Genomic DNA, 19566 nt, shown 5'->3' with positions numbered 1-19566 from the left:
CCTTGCATGGAATAGACTGTTCACCCACAGCATTGCATTTGACTCCTTTAAGTGCATTTTTTTTTCTCAGCTGAAAAAGGTAGAAATACATTAAAGTTTCAAAAATATGTTTACTGTGTAAAAAAAAAATTCTTAACCATCTGCTTTTCATGCTTGCTGCTCTTTTTAGTGTGAAATTTAAACTGAAATATTAGATCTTGCTTGAATTAAAAAATGACAAGAGGAAAACGGTTACTTCATCTCAAAAGTAAACAAGTTAAACTCAGAAAACTACCTTATGAAATAGTTTCTTTGGAAGTAAATGTAATTCTGAAAAAATGTCAGTTTGAAAATACTGTTAGACAGACACATGACTATCAGCACAGGAAGCAAGACACCATTTCATTCTCTGTTCTTTGTTTTCAAAGATACTTGGAAGAAAATATCCTTCTTCTGGGTATAGGTGGGGCAGGAAGTAAGCAAGATACGTGGTAATCTTTTGTAAATTTGCGCTGCTGTCCTGCAGCCTGCGTGACCCTCCTGGCCCATGGCCCTTTACAAATGGGAGTGCATTTTAAATGAGCTTACCTCGTATCCCAGTAACCTTCCACTGCTCATCTTCCAGGGAATGGCCGTCCAGGAGACCTCGATGACGGAGGACGACAGACTCATCGCAGATACGCCGGAGGGTGCTATGCTAGGCTCTGTATTCGGAAATCAATAAATGAGAGATGATCAGCAGCATCGGTGACCGTGGAAATAAACGTGTCCATATTCAAAGTGATCTCATTTCTATTAACTGTTGCTATGTTCTCTGATGAAACATCTCATGTTAAAATATCTGGAGGTAACTCAGTCAATCTGGAGATAATCACATACCTTCTTCAGCTGAAAAAACTGTGGTTACTGAACTAAATGGCCCTTCTCCTTTATTGTTATAGACACCAACTTTGACTTCATATGGTGAAAAGGGCAAGATGCTTTCATTCCTAAAGACGTATCTTGGTGTGTCAGGAGAGGTGACTACAGTCTGTATCCATGTTGTGGTGCCAAAGGGGCGGAAAGCAACAACGTAGCCAAATCCTTCTCCATTTTGCAATTCTTCAGGGATGGGCTGTGAGAAAAGCAACAGATGAGAGAAGTCTGTGACGCTACATACAGCACTGGACACGTCTTGTAGGAAGAAAGTACCGCCAGACTAACGTACATGATTGTAACCAGGTTCTGGTACTGCATTTGGGATCATTCCATCAGCAAATTAACTCTGGTACAGCAGAGCAAAACGTGTTCCTTTGAACCTATTTTAAGGTTTGCACTTCAAGAGAATAACTTTCAGGTATATTTCTTGTTTTCCACTAAGTATACTGTTTTAAGACACTCTTCAGTAAATACAACTTTCTTTTTTTTCAATTTCACAATCCATAGTTTGTAAAAAATTAATAATTGCTTAGTCAACTATTATAGAATCCAATAGTACCTTTGTACAGTGGCTTACACCTTCCTCTGAGGTGATTATGATTAGGTAACCACACAGAGCAGTCAATGTAAGTTACAGTATGCTAACATTTTTTAACTCCTTAAAAATGGGATATGTAACAAAGTAGTATTTGATTGATTGTATTGGCTAGCACATGCATCCAGAGTTAATGGTAGGAAAGCAAGAACTGCAAATTTGCACTGAAAAGCATAATTCTTTGGCTCAACCTTTGAGTGATAACCCTTCCTCTTCCCCCACCCTCCTGGCTCCTTTTTTAGCATAACAATTGTTTGAGAACAGAAGCAATCTCAGACAAACGAACTAAATTTTGTACTGATTGTCATCTAGCACAGTAACACATGAAGGCAAAAGAGGGAAGGCAAACGTGCATAGCTCACATTACAGAATGTTACCCAGCACATATACATCCTAGATGAGAAGCTGCTGCAGCCAGGGAAATTCATCTTTTAAGAAGAGTTTGAATGAAAACAATCATTCTCTGAAGAAAATTGCTTGCCAGAAAACTTACATCCCATGTTATGACCAGTTCAGACCTGCTGCCTCCTCCCCCACTGACTTCAGATGGGGGAATTTCGGGAACTGTGGAAAGGAAACATATAGCTGTCTACACAGTGCAGATACAAGAGACAACATCATATAAAGTTAACCTCGTGCTCTGAAGCTAACCTGGTTGTATTTGTATTTCTTTTGCAAATCAAAGCAAATGCTTTTGAGGCAGGGTGGGCAGTCCTGGAAAGCCCTAGCCCCGTCCGGCATTCACCGTGTTGCCTTCCATTACTGGGGCAGGCTGATGTTTTTCTGAGCACTTGAAGAACCTCACTAGCTCGCAGACTGAACCCTGTATGCTAATGTTCATGAACTTCTAAAAATTGGAGGCATGCTTCACTTTTTTTAATAGGGCTAACTTATGCAGAGGTATTGGGCAAGGGCCTTATTCCAAGTAAACTCCTGGGCTTTTAATTGATGGGCTCTTCTGAGCCACATGCTTGTTACATGGAAGGTACACTGATCAAACACTAGGAATGAAAAAACCCTGTCAAATTTAACCTCCTTCCATCCATTAATACCTTCAGACCCTGCAGCACTGCCTGAACTGACAGATTTTGGCATACTAAATACAATTTAAATGTACTTAGATGTTATACTTCTGTGATGTTCAGTAATGCAACACAAACTGTCCCACAGCTCAATGGAAAAATCATGAACAAACTAGTTATAGGCTTTTCTATTTGATGGCAATTCCAAGCATGTTTGCAAAGAGCCAAGGATATGAATGCTCCTTTTTTTGTTAATATTCAAGATTTGAATTAAAAACAAATAGAAGAACCCACTAACCTGCCTCTTCAGTTCTTACTTTTTCTGAGGGTAAACTAGGTTCTCCACCTCCTATTTTGTTACTGGCAACTACACGAAATTCATATTCAACCCAAGGATTTAAATCCACTACTGTGGTTGTGAATGTTTTTCCATCGATCACATCTGGAACTATTAAAAACAAAAAGAAAGAAAAAAAGGAAACGAAGAACATGGTGTCCCTGGTTGAAAACATTTCAACAGAGCCTGTAACAAGAATTGTGTTTTACCTGTTGTAACTCGCTGCCAGCCAACTGAAAAAGGTGTCCTTGCTTGTACGGTGTAAGTGGTTACTGGGCTGTGATTATCTGTGCCTTCTTGCCAGGAGATCTGAGCCGTGGTATCAGTTATTTCATCCACTTTCACGTGTTCGGGGGGCCCAGGTGAGCCTAGAATCAGATTGAAAAATAGGCAGAGTTTTGTAAAGCCAGTACCCTGGAAACCACTAACATAGCAGTATGGATTCCCATTTTATCAGCACTGTGGGAGGAAGAAAATGATTCAGCTTGGAATAAGAACACTTGTAATTATTGTTTTACATGCGCTAAACCCAAGTCTGATAATCTATTTCTGAAATACTCTGAACTGCAGCACAGATGACAGGGTTTTGGTTTTTGGGGGTTTTTTTTGCCCCAAGAACCTTTGTTCAGCATGATCCCTCTATCTTTCCAATGTCTTTCACGTTAGTCTTCGATGTCCTCTTTTAATCTACTAATACATCTCTGTAGTCTGCCAATTTGTTATCTACAGCTGTTTTACTGTACGAGGCACTGCAGCAATTTTTCAGCACCCCGAGCAGCAATTGTCAGGCAAGCCTTCTGCTGCCTTCTGGAAAATCCTGATTCTGGGCGTCCTGGCAAAAATGCTGTTTTTTGTCTCATCTGCACCAGCAAAAGGGGTTGAAATAACTCTTGTTCCCTCCTGTCAGTGACTTGAAGGACTGTCAGTGAGAAAAGATGCGAAGTCAAGATTTATTATATCCTTCAGCTTTTAATTTCTCTGGGAAAAATTAAGCTTCACCCAAAAATTGAGCTAAAATTCTCCCTAACTGCAAGGCAGAATCACATAATTCAAGTCATAGATTAACTGGGTTTTGTAATCTACCGTAGCAGTTGTTTCTGTAATCTACAATACACAAAAGTTAGAAAAATACGAGTCATGGTAACTGAAGCTAAAATTTACCTCGGACGATAAGGTCCGCTGCAGATGCTACGCTATCCACTTCTGTCTTCACCATACAAACATATTTTCCACTATGTTTCAGCTGGATGTTTCTAATCATTAAGTCTCCTGCTGCACTCTGTTGAAATACAAAGTTCTTATTAATGTAAATATACTACCTTGTAATTGAATATTAAGATTGTATTTGTAAATGGAAAAGAAATAAACAAAAAATGTTGAAGATAAAGTTGTTCAAAAATTGCATTGGCAGGCAGCCTGCAGGATAGCAAGTTACTACCCATCAGCTGCTCCATGGTAATTATTTGTTAAGCATTTTCCTAATAAACATGAGGTAGTGTCCCTCTTTTACGGGAGAAGTAAGCTACAACATGGTGAGCTCGTACTGGGAACGCACCTCCTAACCGCTATTAGGAACCATGAAGGAAGTCAGTGCCCTGTAACCAACCATTTGTCTCAAAGCCCTAGAAGAGAGAAAAACATCGTTTCTATGGCCATTAACTGATTTGACTTCTAGACAGAATTTGTAAGTCTAGTTATCACAGATTTTTAAGGAGTTCAAATCTGTAAATGACAGAGCTGAATTGGGTCCATTCTACAGTGTGTGAGCACACTTCAATTTAACGGTTGTATGTTTCGGGCTAAATTCCCCGATTTTACAAGTCTAAGTTCTATTCTTTGTTCTTCATTGAATATTTAATCTTTGGTCATTTTTTTCGCATTGGTCTCTCTCATGTCATAGCATGTGGTTGATGTCCTGAATCAAGGGAAACATACGTAAAACTTAAGTGAAAACTCTTAACTTCGTATCACGTTAGGGCTCCTTGTATACTATTTGTTTTCTGCATCACTGAGTACTTGATACTAAACCTTTGGTAGCCTGCGTCACTTCAAAAAAATCTCTTTGTGTCAGCTGAATCACTGCTTTAACCCAGTTCACATCTTATTTTCCAGGTGAAAAACCTCTCAGTCAGACTTCAGTTTTTAAAAGTTTTGATTTTTTAAAAACTTTCTGGAGAAGCAGCATTGCATTTGAGGATAGAACCCTATTTTGTGGGTATTTTCAGCTACTCTGGCCACATGACTGATTCTTGGGTGCAAAGTAGTTTGGGAGAAAGGGGAAGACACGATTCTGGAGTTTATTTTAGTCTTAGGAAAAAAACCTAACTTTCCAACCATTTGATTATTTTTCTTCATTTCACACTCACACCCATTATTTCAGCATTACGATGTCTCACTTCTTTACTCAACACAAGCTGAAAACGATTCTGCCTGATTCCCTTCCATGTGCGTGCGAACACAATGCCTGGTCTTCTGTGAAAGCACAGATGTAAGCATTTGCAGGACAATTCAGTGCTGACTGCCTACAATACATTAGAAGTTGAGTCAAAGGCAATCTAAAATCCATCTACTTGATTGGAAGTGGATATTCAGGGAATAACCAACAGCAATGCATACTCACAAGCAAACCATGTTCTACTTCTTTTACCAAACTAAATTTAAAACATCTCGACAAAGGGGACTGTCAAATAGAGTAATTTTACTTGAAATAAAACCCACCAAAATATTAACACTGCATTTACATTATTTGTGGATATTTTGGGGAAGATTCCCAAGTACTGGGGAAAACAAGAGAAATCTGCAGCAGCAAAAAGCTGCAAGGTAGAAGGCACCCTCACCTCCCATGGCTCTGCAGACCATCAGCAGTATCCACATTCTTGCCTAGCCAGATTAAATCTTTGCCAGCGTGGACAAGTCCAGGTGACAGTAAGATCACCTTCCTTTCTCCACGCTACGCAGAATACAAATAGAGTAGTCCATGCAGTGTGAACAGCTGCTGAAATTGCCTTTGCTTCTCCTGACTGCGTAACAATCTCGGCCATCGCTGGGCTCTATAAGCAGGTGATACCCACAACAGTTTAGAGGCAATCTGTTCAAAATTTTCAATCTGCTTGGTTTGCCATACTCTTTGTATAAATCATCTGTCTAACAAAAAAAAGAGCAGTAAGACAGTGTTACATCCTATATTTCTCTAACCATCTGGAAGAGCAGGTGGTGGTCCCATAACATTCCCAGTAACTACTACATGCCGGAGACCTCAGGCATGCGTGACAGGGGCTTCCAAGACATCATTACAGAGAAATCTATCCATTGAAAAATTATTTTCCTTTTGCCATGTTTACAACCAAGAAAGCTGACGTTATTTTTCCACAGATATTTTCATTTAACAAATACACACTGCAACTATTAGAAGGCTTAGAACATATTTATGCTTATTTATTTACCGTGACCCGCATATAACTCCAGATGAAATTATTTCACTGACCTTAATGTGATACAAAGCTCATAAAATATTTTCGTGGATCTCTTGGTAACCTATGAAGTTTTCTACTAACAAGCTTCAATCCCTCTTTACACAAATAAGAGTTTAAAAAAACCCCTAAATGTCTATATCCCATAAAACCCCCTAATTCTGTCGCTTATGACAAATTTCCCAGTAAAATGTTCTAGATTCAGCGTTCTGAGTTAGCCAATACTCACCCTGGATTTTTCTTCAGCACTGACTGAGAATTTTTTGTGAAAAACTACTTCTGGATGCTTTTTTCCTCAGAGGAAAAAAGAAAAGACACCTAAACAAGGTTTTGACTTGGAATTATGCCTGTGTTTGTTTTAGGAAAAAGCTGGTATTTTTAGCAAGAAAAAAATACCGCATTTTCCAATCAGCTTATGAAGCCTTAATTGAGCCAGTAAAACTGTCAGATTCAGGTTTTGGTACAGTTTTAACCTTTCCTTTCTAATATTACTATTTGTATATACAACCAGAGTACAGCTGGGGGGAAATATTACTAAATAAATAAAGTCCATGTAGCAATACTGGAAGGTAACAGGCTATGAAATCGGAGCACTCCCATTACAACATGACAGATGGTCAGTTCACAATTCTCAAAACATTTCTGTGAAAATGTACATGATATATGAATATCTCATGGCTCCTACAAGGAAATCTCATAATCTCCACATGCACTTATATTTAATCAATTGCAAACTGCAGAACAATCTGTGTTTGGTGCCTACTGATTAAATGCTAAATCTTTCCAGGTTTTACAGGCAAAAAGAAAAAAGTTAGGTGCTGAAATTTCACAGTTTCACAGGCAGTAGTGTCTAACCCACAGCTACTCCTCTAGAGCAGGAGATCTGGCAAGAGTATGTGAAAGGAAACTTTATGAAGGCTTTATAATGGCCAGTTTCATGCTGATGCTCAGCTGCTTGTTTTGTTATCACTTGGCCACAGCTTGCACTGTAGTAAGACCTTTTGCCGTAATTGATTTCATTCTCGATACATCCTTCATCTGTCTTAATGCTTTACTTTTCATGTTTTGATTAGAAGGCTAAATTCTAAAAACCATTCATGTCACCACACCCGCCCCTCCCCACCCCCAGCAGCATCTCTGCATCCTGCATAGGGAATATTTAATGAGATATATGGCTTCTCGCCCAGGGATGCTCAGGCAGAATGTTGGGGGATACACTAGGGATGCAAGTGCAGGAAAAATAAGGAAAGATGGGATTTTTTTGTTCAGCTTTAAGCTGAAGCTCACAAAGTCTGTGTCAAGTTCCTTAATCTGTCATTGCTGTGTTTCATGTGATCTTGGGGAAAATTATGTGCGGCCAGATGCAGGAACAGAGGTAGGAACTTACTTAGGTCTAAAATACAAGGCGTCTGAACAACGGGTTATGGGCAGTAAGCTAGCTCAATGAATGATTTCCCTCCAACATAGAAAAAAATTCTACAGTCCCAAAAGAGAAGAAACATCCTATTTTTACCGTGTTGAACAAAGAAAAAAAGTAAGCCTGGCTGTGCCACATACATCTATAAGGCAAATGAAGAGAAAGTGTTTGCATCTTACCCCTCCAACCTTCTCAAAATGAGAAGCATCTTTCTTGAAATCGGTGAGCGTTCCATTGAAATACCAGGTGAAGCTGATGTCCAGTATAGGATCATGCTGAACCTGGCAAGGCAAGACGACACTTTCTCCGACAGCAACATCCATGTTGGAAGGTGCCAAAGTAATCCTTGTTGGCTCTGTTGAGAGCAGCAATATCAGTTATTGGATTCCTGTATTGCTGAGCTTTGCTTGCTACTAATATTCTACCACGTTCTTCAAATCTGATTAATGACAGTCACTTCAAATTATGCAGCTGAAGTATAAATGCTGCTGCCCAACCCCTGTTGTTGGAGCATTGTGTCCTTGCACATTTACCACTGGAAGCTACTCGACACTGAAAAGGTAAATTTTAACCTGCTGTGTACAGGCCAATATACTTTACAAAGCTAAACGCACTGCGACCCACAGCAATGAAATTACCATTCAAGAGCGTGTGTGGTTCTCAGCAATAACACTCATGTTTTGGAGCAGGAAGCTGTAGTAGCAGCCACGGGGAAGATTAAGAGGTGGGAGTGAGAGAAGGAGCTAATAAAATCTGGAAACTAGAGGAAATCCACATAGTGTAGAATGCATTGGATATTTGGGTCCTTATATCATATAGAACATAAATAGTTTCATTAAGAACAGCTGCTTGTTATTCCAGAATCACATTAATGGAGAAAAATTTCAAGTACTGAAAATACTGTAAAAATAAAATTTAATTCTAGAATAAATCCTTTGTGTATAATTCTATTATTTCTATATAAAGGGACATGTTATTCCAGAATCACATTAATGGAGAAAAATTTCAAGTATTGAAAATACTGTAAAAATAAAATTTAATTCTGGAATAAATCCTTTGTATATAATTCTATTATTTGTATATAAAGGGACATGAATCATTTAGGAGCACAGTCTGAAAATGTGAAGCTGTTAATTCACTGAACAAAATAATTCTGTTTGGATCTATGAGATATATAGGACATGTAATGCAGTAGGATATTAGATAATTCTGAGTGTGGAAATTCTTTCAGATATTCCAATCTTTAAAAAAGAACGTCATGAGAAAAGACATTCTTCAGATAAACTTCACAGACTACTGGTCCTTTTAATCCAGTATCTTAGCAGCTAGTAATGGATGACTTAGAGGAAGGGGCAAGAACCCTTTTAACAACAATTATGTATACAATTCGCTTTTGAAAGACTTTATATTTTACTGCCTGTGGAGTCCCTAAACGCTCCTGCAGCTGGAGTTTCTACCACATCTTTTTCCATAAGCAAACAGCATATAGTTCCTTAGGGCTAAACAGATTTCGGACTGGAATATAAAATATTACCTCAAATATTTTTTTGATTGCCATTTTTTTTTCCCCTCAACAAATTAAAAAAAACCCCGAACTTAAAAGCATAATTGCACTATTTAGTATTTAGATAAGAGAGAGAAGGGAGGCAAGTGTTCAGAACTCACTCACATCTGAGAAATATCTTTGTCAAAGACAGAAAATCCCTCAGTCTCCTCTCAAAGATCTTTAACAAATAACCCTTTTATCTTTATATATTGTTAAATATGTAACTTCTCACACGCTATACTTTCCACGACATTTAGTATTTTTTCAATAAGCAAACTCAGACTCCACATCGTTGCAGACTTCTGTTGTGGAGTTGCAATTCAATTTACGTTACCTCACAGATGACCCTCCGGTTCCAGCTCACCTACCTGTAACTATTAAGTTTGTTGAGCCACTGGCTGTTCCAAACTGGTTTGTTGCCAGGCACGTGTAGCTTCCAGCATCAACTTTGGTCACATTGGCTATTCTTAGTCCTCCATCCTTTAATAACATGATTCTAAAAAATTATGAAGAGATTTTAAAAGTTGCAGCATTGGTTTGTAGACAAAATGCTTTAATACTCATAGTGTTACCTTAGATATATCAAACTGCATCAATTACCAACCCGATGTTTGAAAATTTTGCGGCCATACACTGACAATATACAACAAATTTGAACCCATTCATATATTACCACTTTGGACACCAGTAGAACCAATATTTAAGATATGTATGTATGTGTGACAGAGCGAAATCCCACATTAACTCCATCTTTTTCAGCTGCACCAATTGAAACTAGAATAATTTTCAACTGTATTATGTTGTTTACCTCATGCAGTCTTGCATGCTAACTTTGAAATAACTGCGTATCATTCTTATGATGATGCAATGGGGTTTTTCATAAGCAATCCACATTTTGCACTTTTCAGGGTTCACATATACAAGCCTAACACACACTGGATTGAAGTCAATAGCTCATTTGCACAACTGACTCTGTAAAGCAGGATTTGGCCCATGCAAGTATAAACTCCGTATTTGTTTTGAAAGCAAACTGAGACTTCACACTGTTGCAGACTTCAGTTTATCACCGATGCTGAGCAGGAGTGACCTGCAGACATGGTAGAGGTATGCTTGGTGGAATGACTTGAAGGAAAGAAAATTCCCTCCACCCCCCACAAATTCCACCAGTGAGAATCACACCTAATGGACAGATAGCATGGAACAAAACAGAAAGATGCTTATAAAAGATGTGGACAAAAGAAGACTTGCATTACTGATACAGACAGAAGAGCACCAGCATCCCAACAGTAGAGATGACATCCTAGACAACAGCACTGGAAGGAGGCAAAGGTAAGGCTAATTTGACTCCCTCTTTCCGTATTTCTGGTCCTCCTATCTGTCATATCCTTAGATGCAGGACCTCCTACCAAGTCTTCCCTAAGATAACCTGGAGCAGCTATATAACTAACTGTATATAAAAATGTCCAGAATAATTAACAAAAAAGTAAACAACATTTTCCTGATACGCCTAATTCTATCTCCGATCACATCAATCCATTTCAAAGGTACCAAATGAATCACAGCAAGGCTATTCTGTTGGTTCCCTAAGCACCTTAGCTAGACGGTATTTTGGAAATGCCCCAAACACCCACATCTAGCTACACAGAATCAACAGAACAGCAAACAACAGTAACACTCCAGGCGAACCTCTAACCACATCAGTTGGAGTCTTACACAGTTGTCAGAGTAAGTATGAGCTGAGAAGGCAGCAAATGTCATGAAACTTAACGTTGCTATCTTCCCTTTCTCAGAACAGTCGTGAGGATTTTGCCTTCTCACTTGCATGTACTTCATTATTAACCTGCTGCTCTAGTAAATACAAAATTAATTAAATACACACCCCTGCTGCTCTTTTTATTTTTAACATACTTCAGGCAAATTAGCATCAACAGATCTCCATCATTTGTCCCAACTGAGACTCAGTTTTCTATAGTTAAATGCATATTACAAAAAGTAGATGGGGAAGTCTGCTATGTTAGGTGGGAATTGGCATCACTGCCTTTCTTCTTGAAACTTGTCCCAAGCATGGGATAAGCACGATGCTCACTTAAAAAAACAGGTTCCTTGCTCTTCTGGCATTCACACACTGTAACTAACAGCTCAGGATGAGCAATTCTCCATGTGAAGTTCCACATGTGCTACGGTAGCTAATGAAGGATAACGCAAGCTTGAAGCCGCAGCGCTGGCTGCAGGGCAAGCCTGTAAAGACTTTTAGGACTGAAGGCAGGCACGGCTAAGACACACCTGGTGAATGCACCACCTTAGATTTAATTGCATTGCCAAAATAAAAGTTGGCCCATAAAAGGTATATGCTTCAGTAAGCTGCACAGTCATTAATTATTTATAGTGATTTATATTATAAATAATACAGTGTTACAATGGTATTTTTTTTTAAAAGCAATTCAGCTGAACCCATATTTCAGAGAATAATTAAGTTGGTAAATAAGGGAAGCAGAACACGACTCTGTAGTTTGATAGGTTCAGTGATCTTATGCTTCACCCTTAACTTCTCTGATCCTCCAAAACCATGTTCACTAACCGCAGACCACGGCGGTGGGAGTCTATCATGGCTCTGTAGTTAGGCTGCTCCTTTCCCTTAACAGCGAGTTCACCTAATCCTCAAGGCCACATGGAGACTGCATTTTAAATGTCTGAAAGCAGGAGTCTGGATTCCTTCCACAGCTGCACTGCTCTTTACTATAAAACACTCTCTAGAAATAAGCACAACTTTTAACTGTTTTTCTTAATTATTTTGAATTGCATTTTATATTTTCTTAAAAAAAGGCGTTGCAACACAATGCCGTAGCTGAGATACATTTCCTTTGGGCAAAGGTGATACAATAATGACATTAACATATGGAAATTACAAGAGATAACAAGTCACCTTGTTAGAATGACAGAAAAAAGCATCTTATGTGGGGGAGAAAAAGAGTTATAAATAGACAGACAGTTTAATCAGTTTACATTTGGAAGTAACCATCTTTGAATCTTCCGAAGTATACTGAGGTACCTAAGCCAATGTGGTGCTGTTTGAAGCATATTCGTAAGGAGGATGTGCTTCATCCGTGTCAGCACAGCTGACCTCCCGCAGGCGAATTCACTTGTTTTGGAAAATTCGTAAGTAATATTTGGCTGCACTTAATATTAGATGGAACATTTATAATTAATTAAATCTTACCATATGGTTTACAGGTATCTGAAAAGTGTTAAAGACATGATTAATACATTTTATAGGTAATTATAACAACATCAATAAAAGGTATTAAAATGTATCAATTATGGTTGCAAGCAAGCTATTGAGTTGCTGGACTATCTAGCTATCTGTATATTTTGCAAAGTTTGTACGGCGTCATCTACTTTGAAGCAGTCTCCAGTAGAAAAAATGCAAAACCAAATAAAAACCCAACAGTGTTGACAAAGTCCGAGGTCAAACAAAGGAAAAAATAGGATTGGGGTATAAACCAGAAAATGTCTATTGTTTAATTAAAATGAATCACATTTAGAGTGCTCTGAGCTACCTGCAAGCCTAGCTTGCCTAAAATAACTAAGCAATAGGCTTATTAAAACCATGACATAATGAAGAATCAAGTTTTTTTCCAGAATTACAAAAAAACCCAAAACCACCAACAAATCAATTCTAGAAAGAAATTATTGTCAAAATAAAATCTTTACTGGTAAATTAAAAAGAGAAATGCTTTACTTTTTCAATTACAAAACAGTAAATGCAGCGCAACCTATGAAAACACTAAACCCAGAAATAGCTCTACCCCTCCTCCTGAAACATTAAACAAACTGAAGCTTTTAGTACACTTAAAATTATTAGATATTCACACAGAGATAAAACAAATGTACTATGGCTGGCCTGCTGCCAGGAAGCGGTCTAGATCTCCAACACAAAATAATAACACATCCTTTGGCGCTCCCTGTATCTACAAGTGTTTTTCCAATACATTTTGCTGAAGGCCAGCAATTTTCAAAGTGAATTCCATTTTCAACAACCTGCACACTTTTGATGCAGTGGCAAATGGCAGAAACTTTTAGCCCCGTAAAATAGAGATAATTGGCGGAATAATGCTTTGGCACATATCTGCTTGCACAACTGGAGACTGTTGTGCTTTAGAACTTAGGACTGTTTGGTCATCAGATCAAAACTTCATTGACAAAGTCATCATCTCTCGCTAACTCTTGAGGAAAATTGTGGGAAATTAATCTTTGAGAAGATTCTTTTTTTCCAATAGTCAAAAAACCCCCCAGTTAAACAAACTTACAACAGCTGAATGTCTTAACTCATGCCCATGCTCTTTGACTGAAGTTAACGGAATGAGGAGAGGGACTAACCAACTTCAGGACTTCAGGGTTCCTGACTTGAGAGGCCCGTGTTGGTAAAACTACAAGAATCTCCCTGTCCCACCCAAGCTGGGAGCATGTATTTGGCATCACAGATCTTCCAGACAGCTGAGGGACTTCAGCGTGGTTACAGTCGCCATCAATTCTGCCCAGTCTGTCAGGATTTATACATGACATTATAATTTGTTATTAGTTATCTTAGTCATAACTGACCATGGAGAAATCCAACTGTGAAATGAGTGCAGGCACTTCTCATACCGATAAAGTATTTTACTATTGTTACAGACTGCATCAAATTTTCACATTTTCAGATATTGAAACAATTATCTGGGACAAGAGGGCAAGTGGTGCTCTACGATGCCGATCTGTGATCTGTCAACTTCAGTATCTGTAGTGTAAGAATATTCAACCTATTCTGCATTCACTGTCCTCATACCTACTTGCTCAGGGAACTGGGACAGCATTATCTAGAGGTATGCATAGTTTTACCTTACTGAACAAAACCCTGTGAAATTGAACTGTTGGTGCGGTGCAACGACGTACACATGACTAAGGGCCAGAATATGCCTCAGGATCCAAGACCACGAGGCTGCACCTGAAATTTAGTGTCATTAATGAAACAGTTAATGAAAGCAAATTTCTCATCTTCCTGTGACAATACTTTATTACTAAAATAACAGACATAATTAAACTAAGTAATCACTGCCTTTTTTGTCAGATTATTCAGCAGAAAAGCCAACTATTTTAGATCCTTATTGATATGATAATAAACATAAACATATTGCTTTCCAGTTCATAACACTTCAGTACAAAGGAACAGTGGAAAAGTGGGTCAAAACTGCCTTTTTATATATCAATCAAATTCCAACTAAATTAAACCACATTAATTAACAAGAAAGGCAGCAAAAAAAAAGCTCCTATTGAAGTACTGGTAAGTAAATGCATTACTTTCCACATCACAGCATTGCAAACTGTAAGGCAAAATGAAATAAAAACACTTAATTCAAATGGTAGGGAAGACAAAACTAGTAACTGATATTTCTAAGAATCATGCAACATTTTATCAGGAATTATTTCTCCTCTTTTCTTTCCCCCTTAATTTGACATCACTTCGCCACAGCTGAAGATGCTGAAACTGGAGATTTTAAAGAGAATTGCACTGGAATGTCTTTCAGTGAACTTAAAGTTTGCAGCATCTTTTTGTCTTTTTCTAGTCTTGGTAAATCTAGAAACATCTAGGAATAAAGATGGATTTGTTTACAGGCGAAACACCGCCCCACATCATCTCAAAATCCCTTGTAATCTGTTTCCAGTCAGGTATTTGAGCCAGGAGCACAGGACCCACTACAGCCAACATGCAGCAACTCTCTAGTACTATATATCAATGAAAAATCATATACATACATAAAACATTTAAAGAAATCTTTAAAGGGGTTACGTAGGTTGCAGCATATTTTGGTATGTCTTCTGTTTTTGATGAGTTAAACTCAAGTGTATTTAACCTTGGTTAAATGTCTAATCCTCCTTTTTTGGAGGATAAAAGAAAAATAAAAGCACATCCATCTGGAGATGGTGGTGTCTCAGGCCAGCTTTTCAACACAGAAGAAGGTACATGAAGGCAACTACAGTTTGCATCCTCTGCTCTCTCCACCTGGAGACACTGCAGGCTGTGGCCTGCTCACTGTAGAAGCTGGTCCAGATTAATTTGGAATAAACAAAACCTAGTTGTGGCTTAATGACTGCAGATAAAATATACTTTAGAGAAATTTTTTAAAGGTCTTACAATAGGAGACGGTTGGCAAGGAACAGCCTGAGTAAGTACAAGCTGCACGCAGTGTGGTGGTACACACTATAACCGCAACAGGGGGTGACAAATTACCTGTGCCAGGTCATCAGGTACCCCCAGGACCTGATCTGGCAGTCATTAAAGACAAGAGAATTCTTGCTAATTCTTGATTATTATGCTCATTACATCACCCAAAATTATTTATTTCAAAGATCCAAAACTGTATCCTGATGGGAAGCATATCTTCCTTCAATACCCAATTAATTTAATTCTCATTTTCTGTGTTTCCTTCTGCATGTTTGACAGTGACCGCTATGCTTTCATTTCTCTCTGTATTGCACTGCTCTTTACTGTCTACTCTCTTTATTCAAGATATTCTAAAGAAAAAAAAAAAATCACATATTTTGCAAAACTAACAAGAAGCAAGATTGTATTCTTCAACGTTGAGCGATTTCGCAGTCCAGAGCTCATGAATCCATTTTGAATTATATTTTCTTCCCTCCACAAGACATATTATATTCAGCTCATTTAATTAAAATTTACTGAGTCATTATCCAAATCTTCTACATACTGAAAATGCAACACCATTTAAAAATAAATTAAGAATACAAGCAACAGTGCCATCAAAATGAAAATCTTTCAGGCTTTACTAAGGTAACATGGTCAGTACCTCCAGCAAAACATAAGTTCTCTTATGACAAAATACTATTAATACATTGAAGTAATGGGGTATTTGTGCTTCATTTTTATTATTCAAATGGGAATTTTCTTAAAACATACTGATACTATCCATGTTGCTGCATCTTATGTGACATTTTCACTTCTACAGCTGCCATTAAGGACTTGTTCTACCCTCATGCTAAGCCATGTTTGGCCTCTAAACCTTCCAGAAAGCCTTCCCAGTTTAGGTACAGTCCAAACTAGCATGGTCTAACCACGGTACCTATACCAGAGTGCTGGTGGAGTGTGCTGGCACATCCTCAGAAGGGACATGCTCCAACATTTGTGTACGTTTACATGAAAAACAAAACAGTACGCTGTCCCTGTTCTCTACCAATGCTGAATAACTCCACTATAGACCCACCAAAATCAACAAGAATATGGTTTTAACTACTCAAGGACAAATAGATTTGGGAAACGATACATGTATTTATCCACGTGGGATACAGTGCAACAGCTGTTCCCTTGCAGGGAACTTATGGAGACAAAATCACTTGCTGCACTATTTGAAGACTGTGATTTCCCTCTTGCTCTTTACAAGCAAATGGCAATTGTAAGGGAGGGGAATGTCAGTCTCCGTCTCACACTCAATGTCTGTCTGTCTCTCCTAAGGAGCGCTCTGTGAGCCTGAACCCTACCGTAGGTCTGAGCTCCAAATGTAGTTAAGCTCATTCTGCCTCCCCTACCTCTCCTAGGTAAAGAGCATGCTGGACCTCTGGCCAGCGTTACCCCTTTTGGGAAGTCATCCCTCCCTTTTTCTGCAATTAGAAAAGACACCCCCCCCCCGCCCCCCCAAACAGACTTCTCCATTAGAAATGTAGTTAATGGTTGAAAAATGTACTGCTAATTGGAAACACTTTCCTGAATTGCAAGAATTGTAGAACTGCAAGAAATTCATGAATTGCAATTATTCATAGCAGACAGTAATGAACTCCAGTGCTTTCTGCAAAGAATCGCATTTCTGCTTTTCTCTGAAGGCAAGTGTACTTCATTTAGATTAATTCAGGATTATTGGCTTGTTATTATGTTTCCTCTGTAAGCCATTTACAGTGTGCTGTCAAAAATATAGTAGGAGACACTTTGGGTCGTATTTTGGAAATACCTGCACTTTCCAGAACTAAAAGCCATAATTTATGTTCATAAATCTAAGCAGGCAGCATCATGTATGATCAATACATTTTCAGAAACTGAACATTACTTTGTTTAGCCTGGTACCATCACTACAAATGAAATTGGTGGGTACTGCTTTTGAAAGGCAATCCAAAGCAACCATTAAGACCAGATCTGATGCCTATCCAGACAGAGGGCTCACAAAGCAATGCAGAAGTGGTGGCTGGAACGCTCTTCTCTTGGACGTGTGTGGAGCCCTGCAAGGTCCAGGCATGCCTGGCAGCCTTGAATATCATGAATCAAACCTACACAGGTCATCTGAAGGCTGATGACAGGCAGCTCCAACAAGAGACAGGCAGGAGGGAAGGATACCATTCTTCCTGCCTGCCTTTTTATGGAAATGGTACGGGGACAAAAACTAGGAATTTTCCGAAATGGAGAACATCAAGTGCTATGCATTTACGCACATGCTTTACAAAAGTGACCATAAAAATAACAACAAATGAGAATCATCAAAAAGCAACAGGTTTCACACAACTCTGAGAGATCCTTGTGGCCCTGTTACAGACTTACTTACCAGTGTGATACTGTGTCATTACAAGATGATGGGAAGTTTCACATAGAAAGAAAAACCAACTAGTGTTATTTTGAATGAGATTTTGCTTGCTTGCAAGCATGCAGCCAGCTAGTGAGTCTGTGGTACTGTGTCAAGCTATATAATGACACATGCCTAATCTTCTGCCAAACTGCCACATTTGACAACACTTAACACTTGAACACATGAAAACTATTGTGGTCCTGTGAAGAAAGAGCCAGAGCTGCACAGATCAAGATGACAGCAAGTGTCCAAACCTTTCGGGTACAAGGAGAGAGCTCTAGCCTCACAACGGAGAAAGTAATGGTCTCAATCGCAGCCTCTAAAAGTTTTGACTTATCCGGTATCATCTTCTGCGTTTAGAAATTTCAAAACAAAACCACGACATGGTGTTTTACAGGAATAGGACTAGAAGAATTTCACCTGGTTCAGAAATAGCTTCCTGATGATAGGCTAAGCTTTGTAAAACCTAACACAAAGACCTAGAGGAGCAGGGGTACATTCATGAAATCACAACACACTGCCATAGCCATCCTCCCTCAAAAACAAAACGTTCAGTTTCCTCAGTCTCACGTCTGGACTTTTGGACACTTCAGTGATGCCACTGTCCCTGAATTACCCTGCTAAGTACAGGGTGATACCAGAGCGTTGCAAGAGGAACACTTGCAGTCACCCTGTCCTCACTGCTCCCAGGCAAACCCGATGACTTTCTGCGGCTGTTGCTGTGACTACAGTCTGTATCTAACTCAGATACTCCAGGAACGAGCTGCAGAAAGGCTGACCTCAGGGCAGACTAAACTCCCAAATAGTTATTCTGCTCCTCAGAGTTTTTACAGCCTGTACTGAGTGCTGAAGTGCTGCAGCTGGAATGTCCTAAGTACCAAACTGCCTAGTTTCATGCTAAATCAGATATATAACTATCTTAATTACACCTTTCATCCAAGTGGTTTTTTTCCCATCCCAGTTCACTACCCGAAACTCCCAGTCTACGCAGATATTGAAATGTAAACCAGAAAGCTTGAAAAGGCAGTAATCCCCAGCGTTGGAGAGATGCAAAGCAAACGGCTGCTCCAGAGTGCAGATGTACGCTTCTGTATAGTTTGATTATACAATTTAACCAGTAGACCCATGCCATTTCAGTTTATGACTAATTCAATAATGCTTTAATGGTTATTGCTGGAAAAAATGTTTACATGTTGTTGGAAGTCAACAGCTGAGGATATAGGTGAATCACAAACTCTCAACTGAGAATTACTAACACCAAAACACATTCACTATCGTGTAAACACTAAAGAAATGGCAACATACGTTATCATTGCTAGATAAAGTTCATGGTTGCTGGAAAAGAACCTGAAAGTGTATTTTCATTTTCTATTCCTGTTTTCATCTGAACAACATGCACATGAAATTAAGTATATGTATGAACAAGTACGTCCATAATGAGAACACATCTCCTTTTCTTTCACACACCTCTTAGCTCTTCCTGAAGTCATACAATCTTAATCTTTTCATTAGTCATGCTTCTAAATATTTTCATCACCCATCTGTCATCTACCTCTACTACATACTTCCGAGAGATGACCAGCACTTAACACAATATCCAAGGGAACAAATTTTTGTAATAGCATAACAAAATCTTAAAAGTTATTTTCTGTTCTGTCTCATACGTATCACCACTCTATTAT

The 19566-nt window shown here is 38.7% G+C and overlaps 1 protein-coding gene across 1 annotated transcript in view; it reads right to left on the bottom strand.

Moving 5' to 3' along the window:
* Positions 1-19566, bottom strand: part of CNTN3 (contactin 3) — a gene marked incomplete at its 5' end in the record, with an annotated part of 84353 nt that overhangs the window by 6995 nt on the left and 57792 nt on the right. Inside the window, 8 exons of the mRNA XM_072876418.1 lie at positions 568-683; positions 859-1093; positions 1986-2056; positions 2813-2962; positions 3061-3219; positions 4013-4130; positions 7918-8093; positions 9653-9780. Of these exons, the coding sequence (XP_072732519.1) occupies positions 568-683; positions 859-1093; positions 1986-2056; positions 2813-2962; positions 3061-3219; positions 4013-4130; positions 7918-8093; positions 9653-9780 (1153 nt within the window). The remainder of the gene's footprint in view (positions 1-567; positions 684-858; positions 1094-1985; positions 2057-2812; positions 2963-3060; positions 3220-4012; positions 4131-7917; positions 8094-9652; positions 9781-19566) is intronic.

Source organism: Ciconia boyciana, chromosome 11, assembly GCF_034638445.1.
Source record: "Ciconia boyciana chromosome 11, ASM3463844v1, whole genome shotgun sequence".
Lineage (NCBI taxonomy): Eukaryota > Metazoa > Chordata > Aves > Ciconiiformes > Ciconiidae > Ciconia > Ciconia boyciana.
This window is presented reverse-complemented; position numbering and strand designations above follow the sequence as displayed.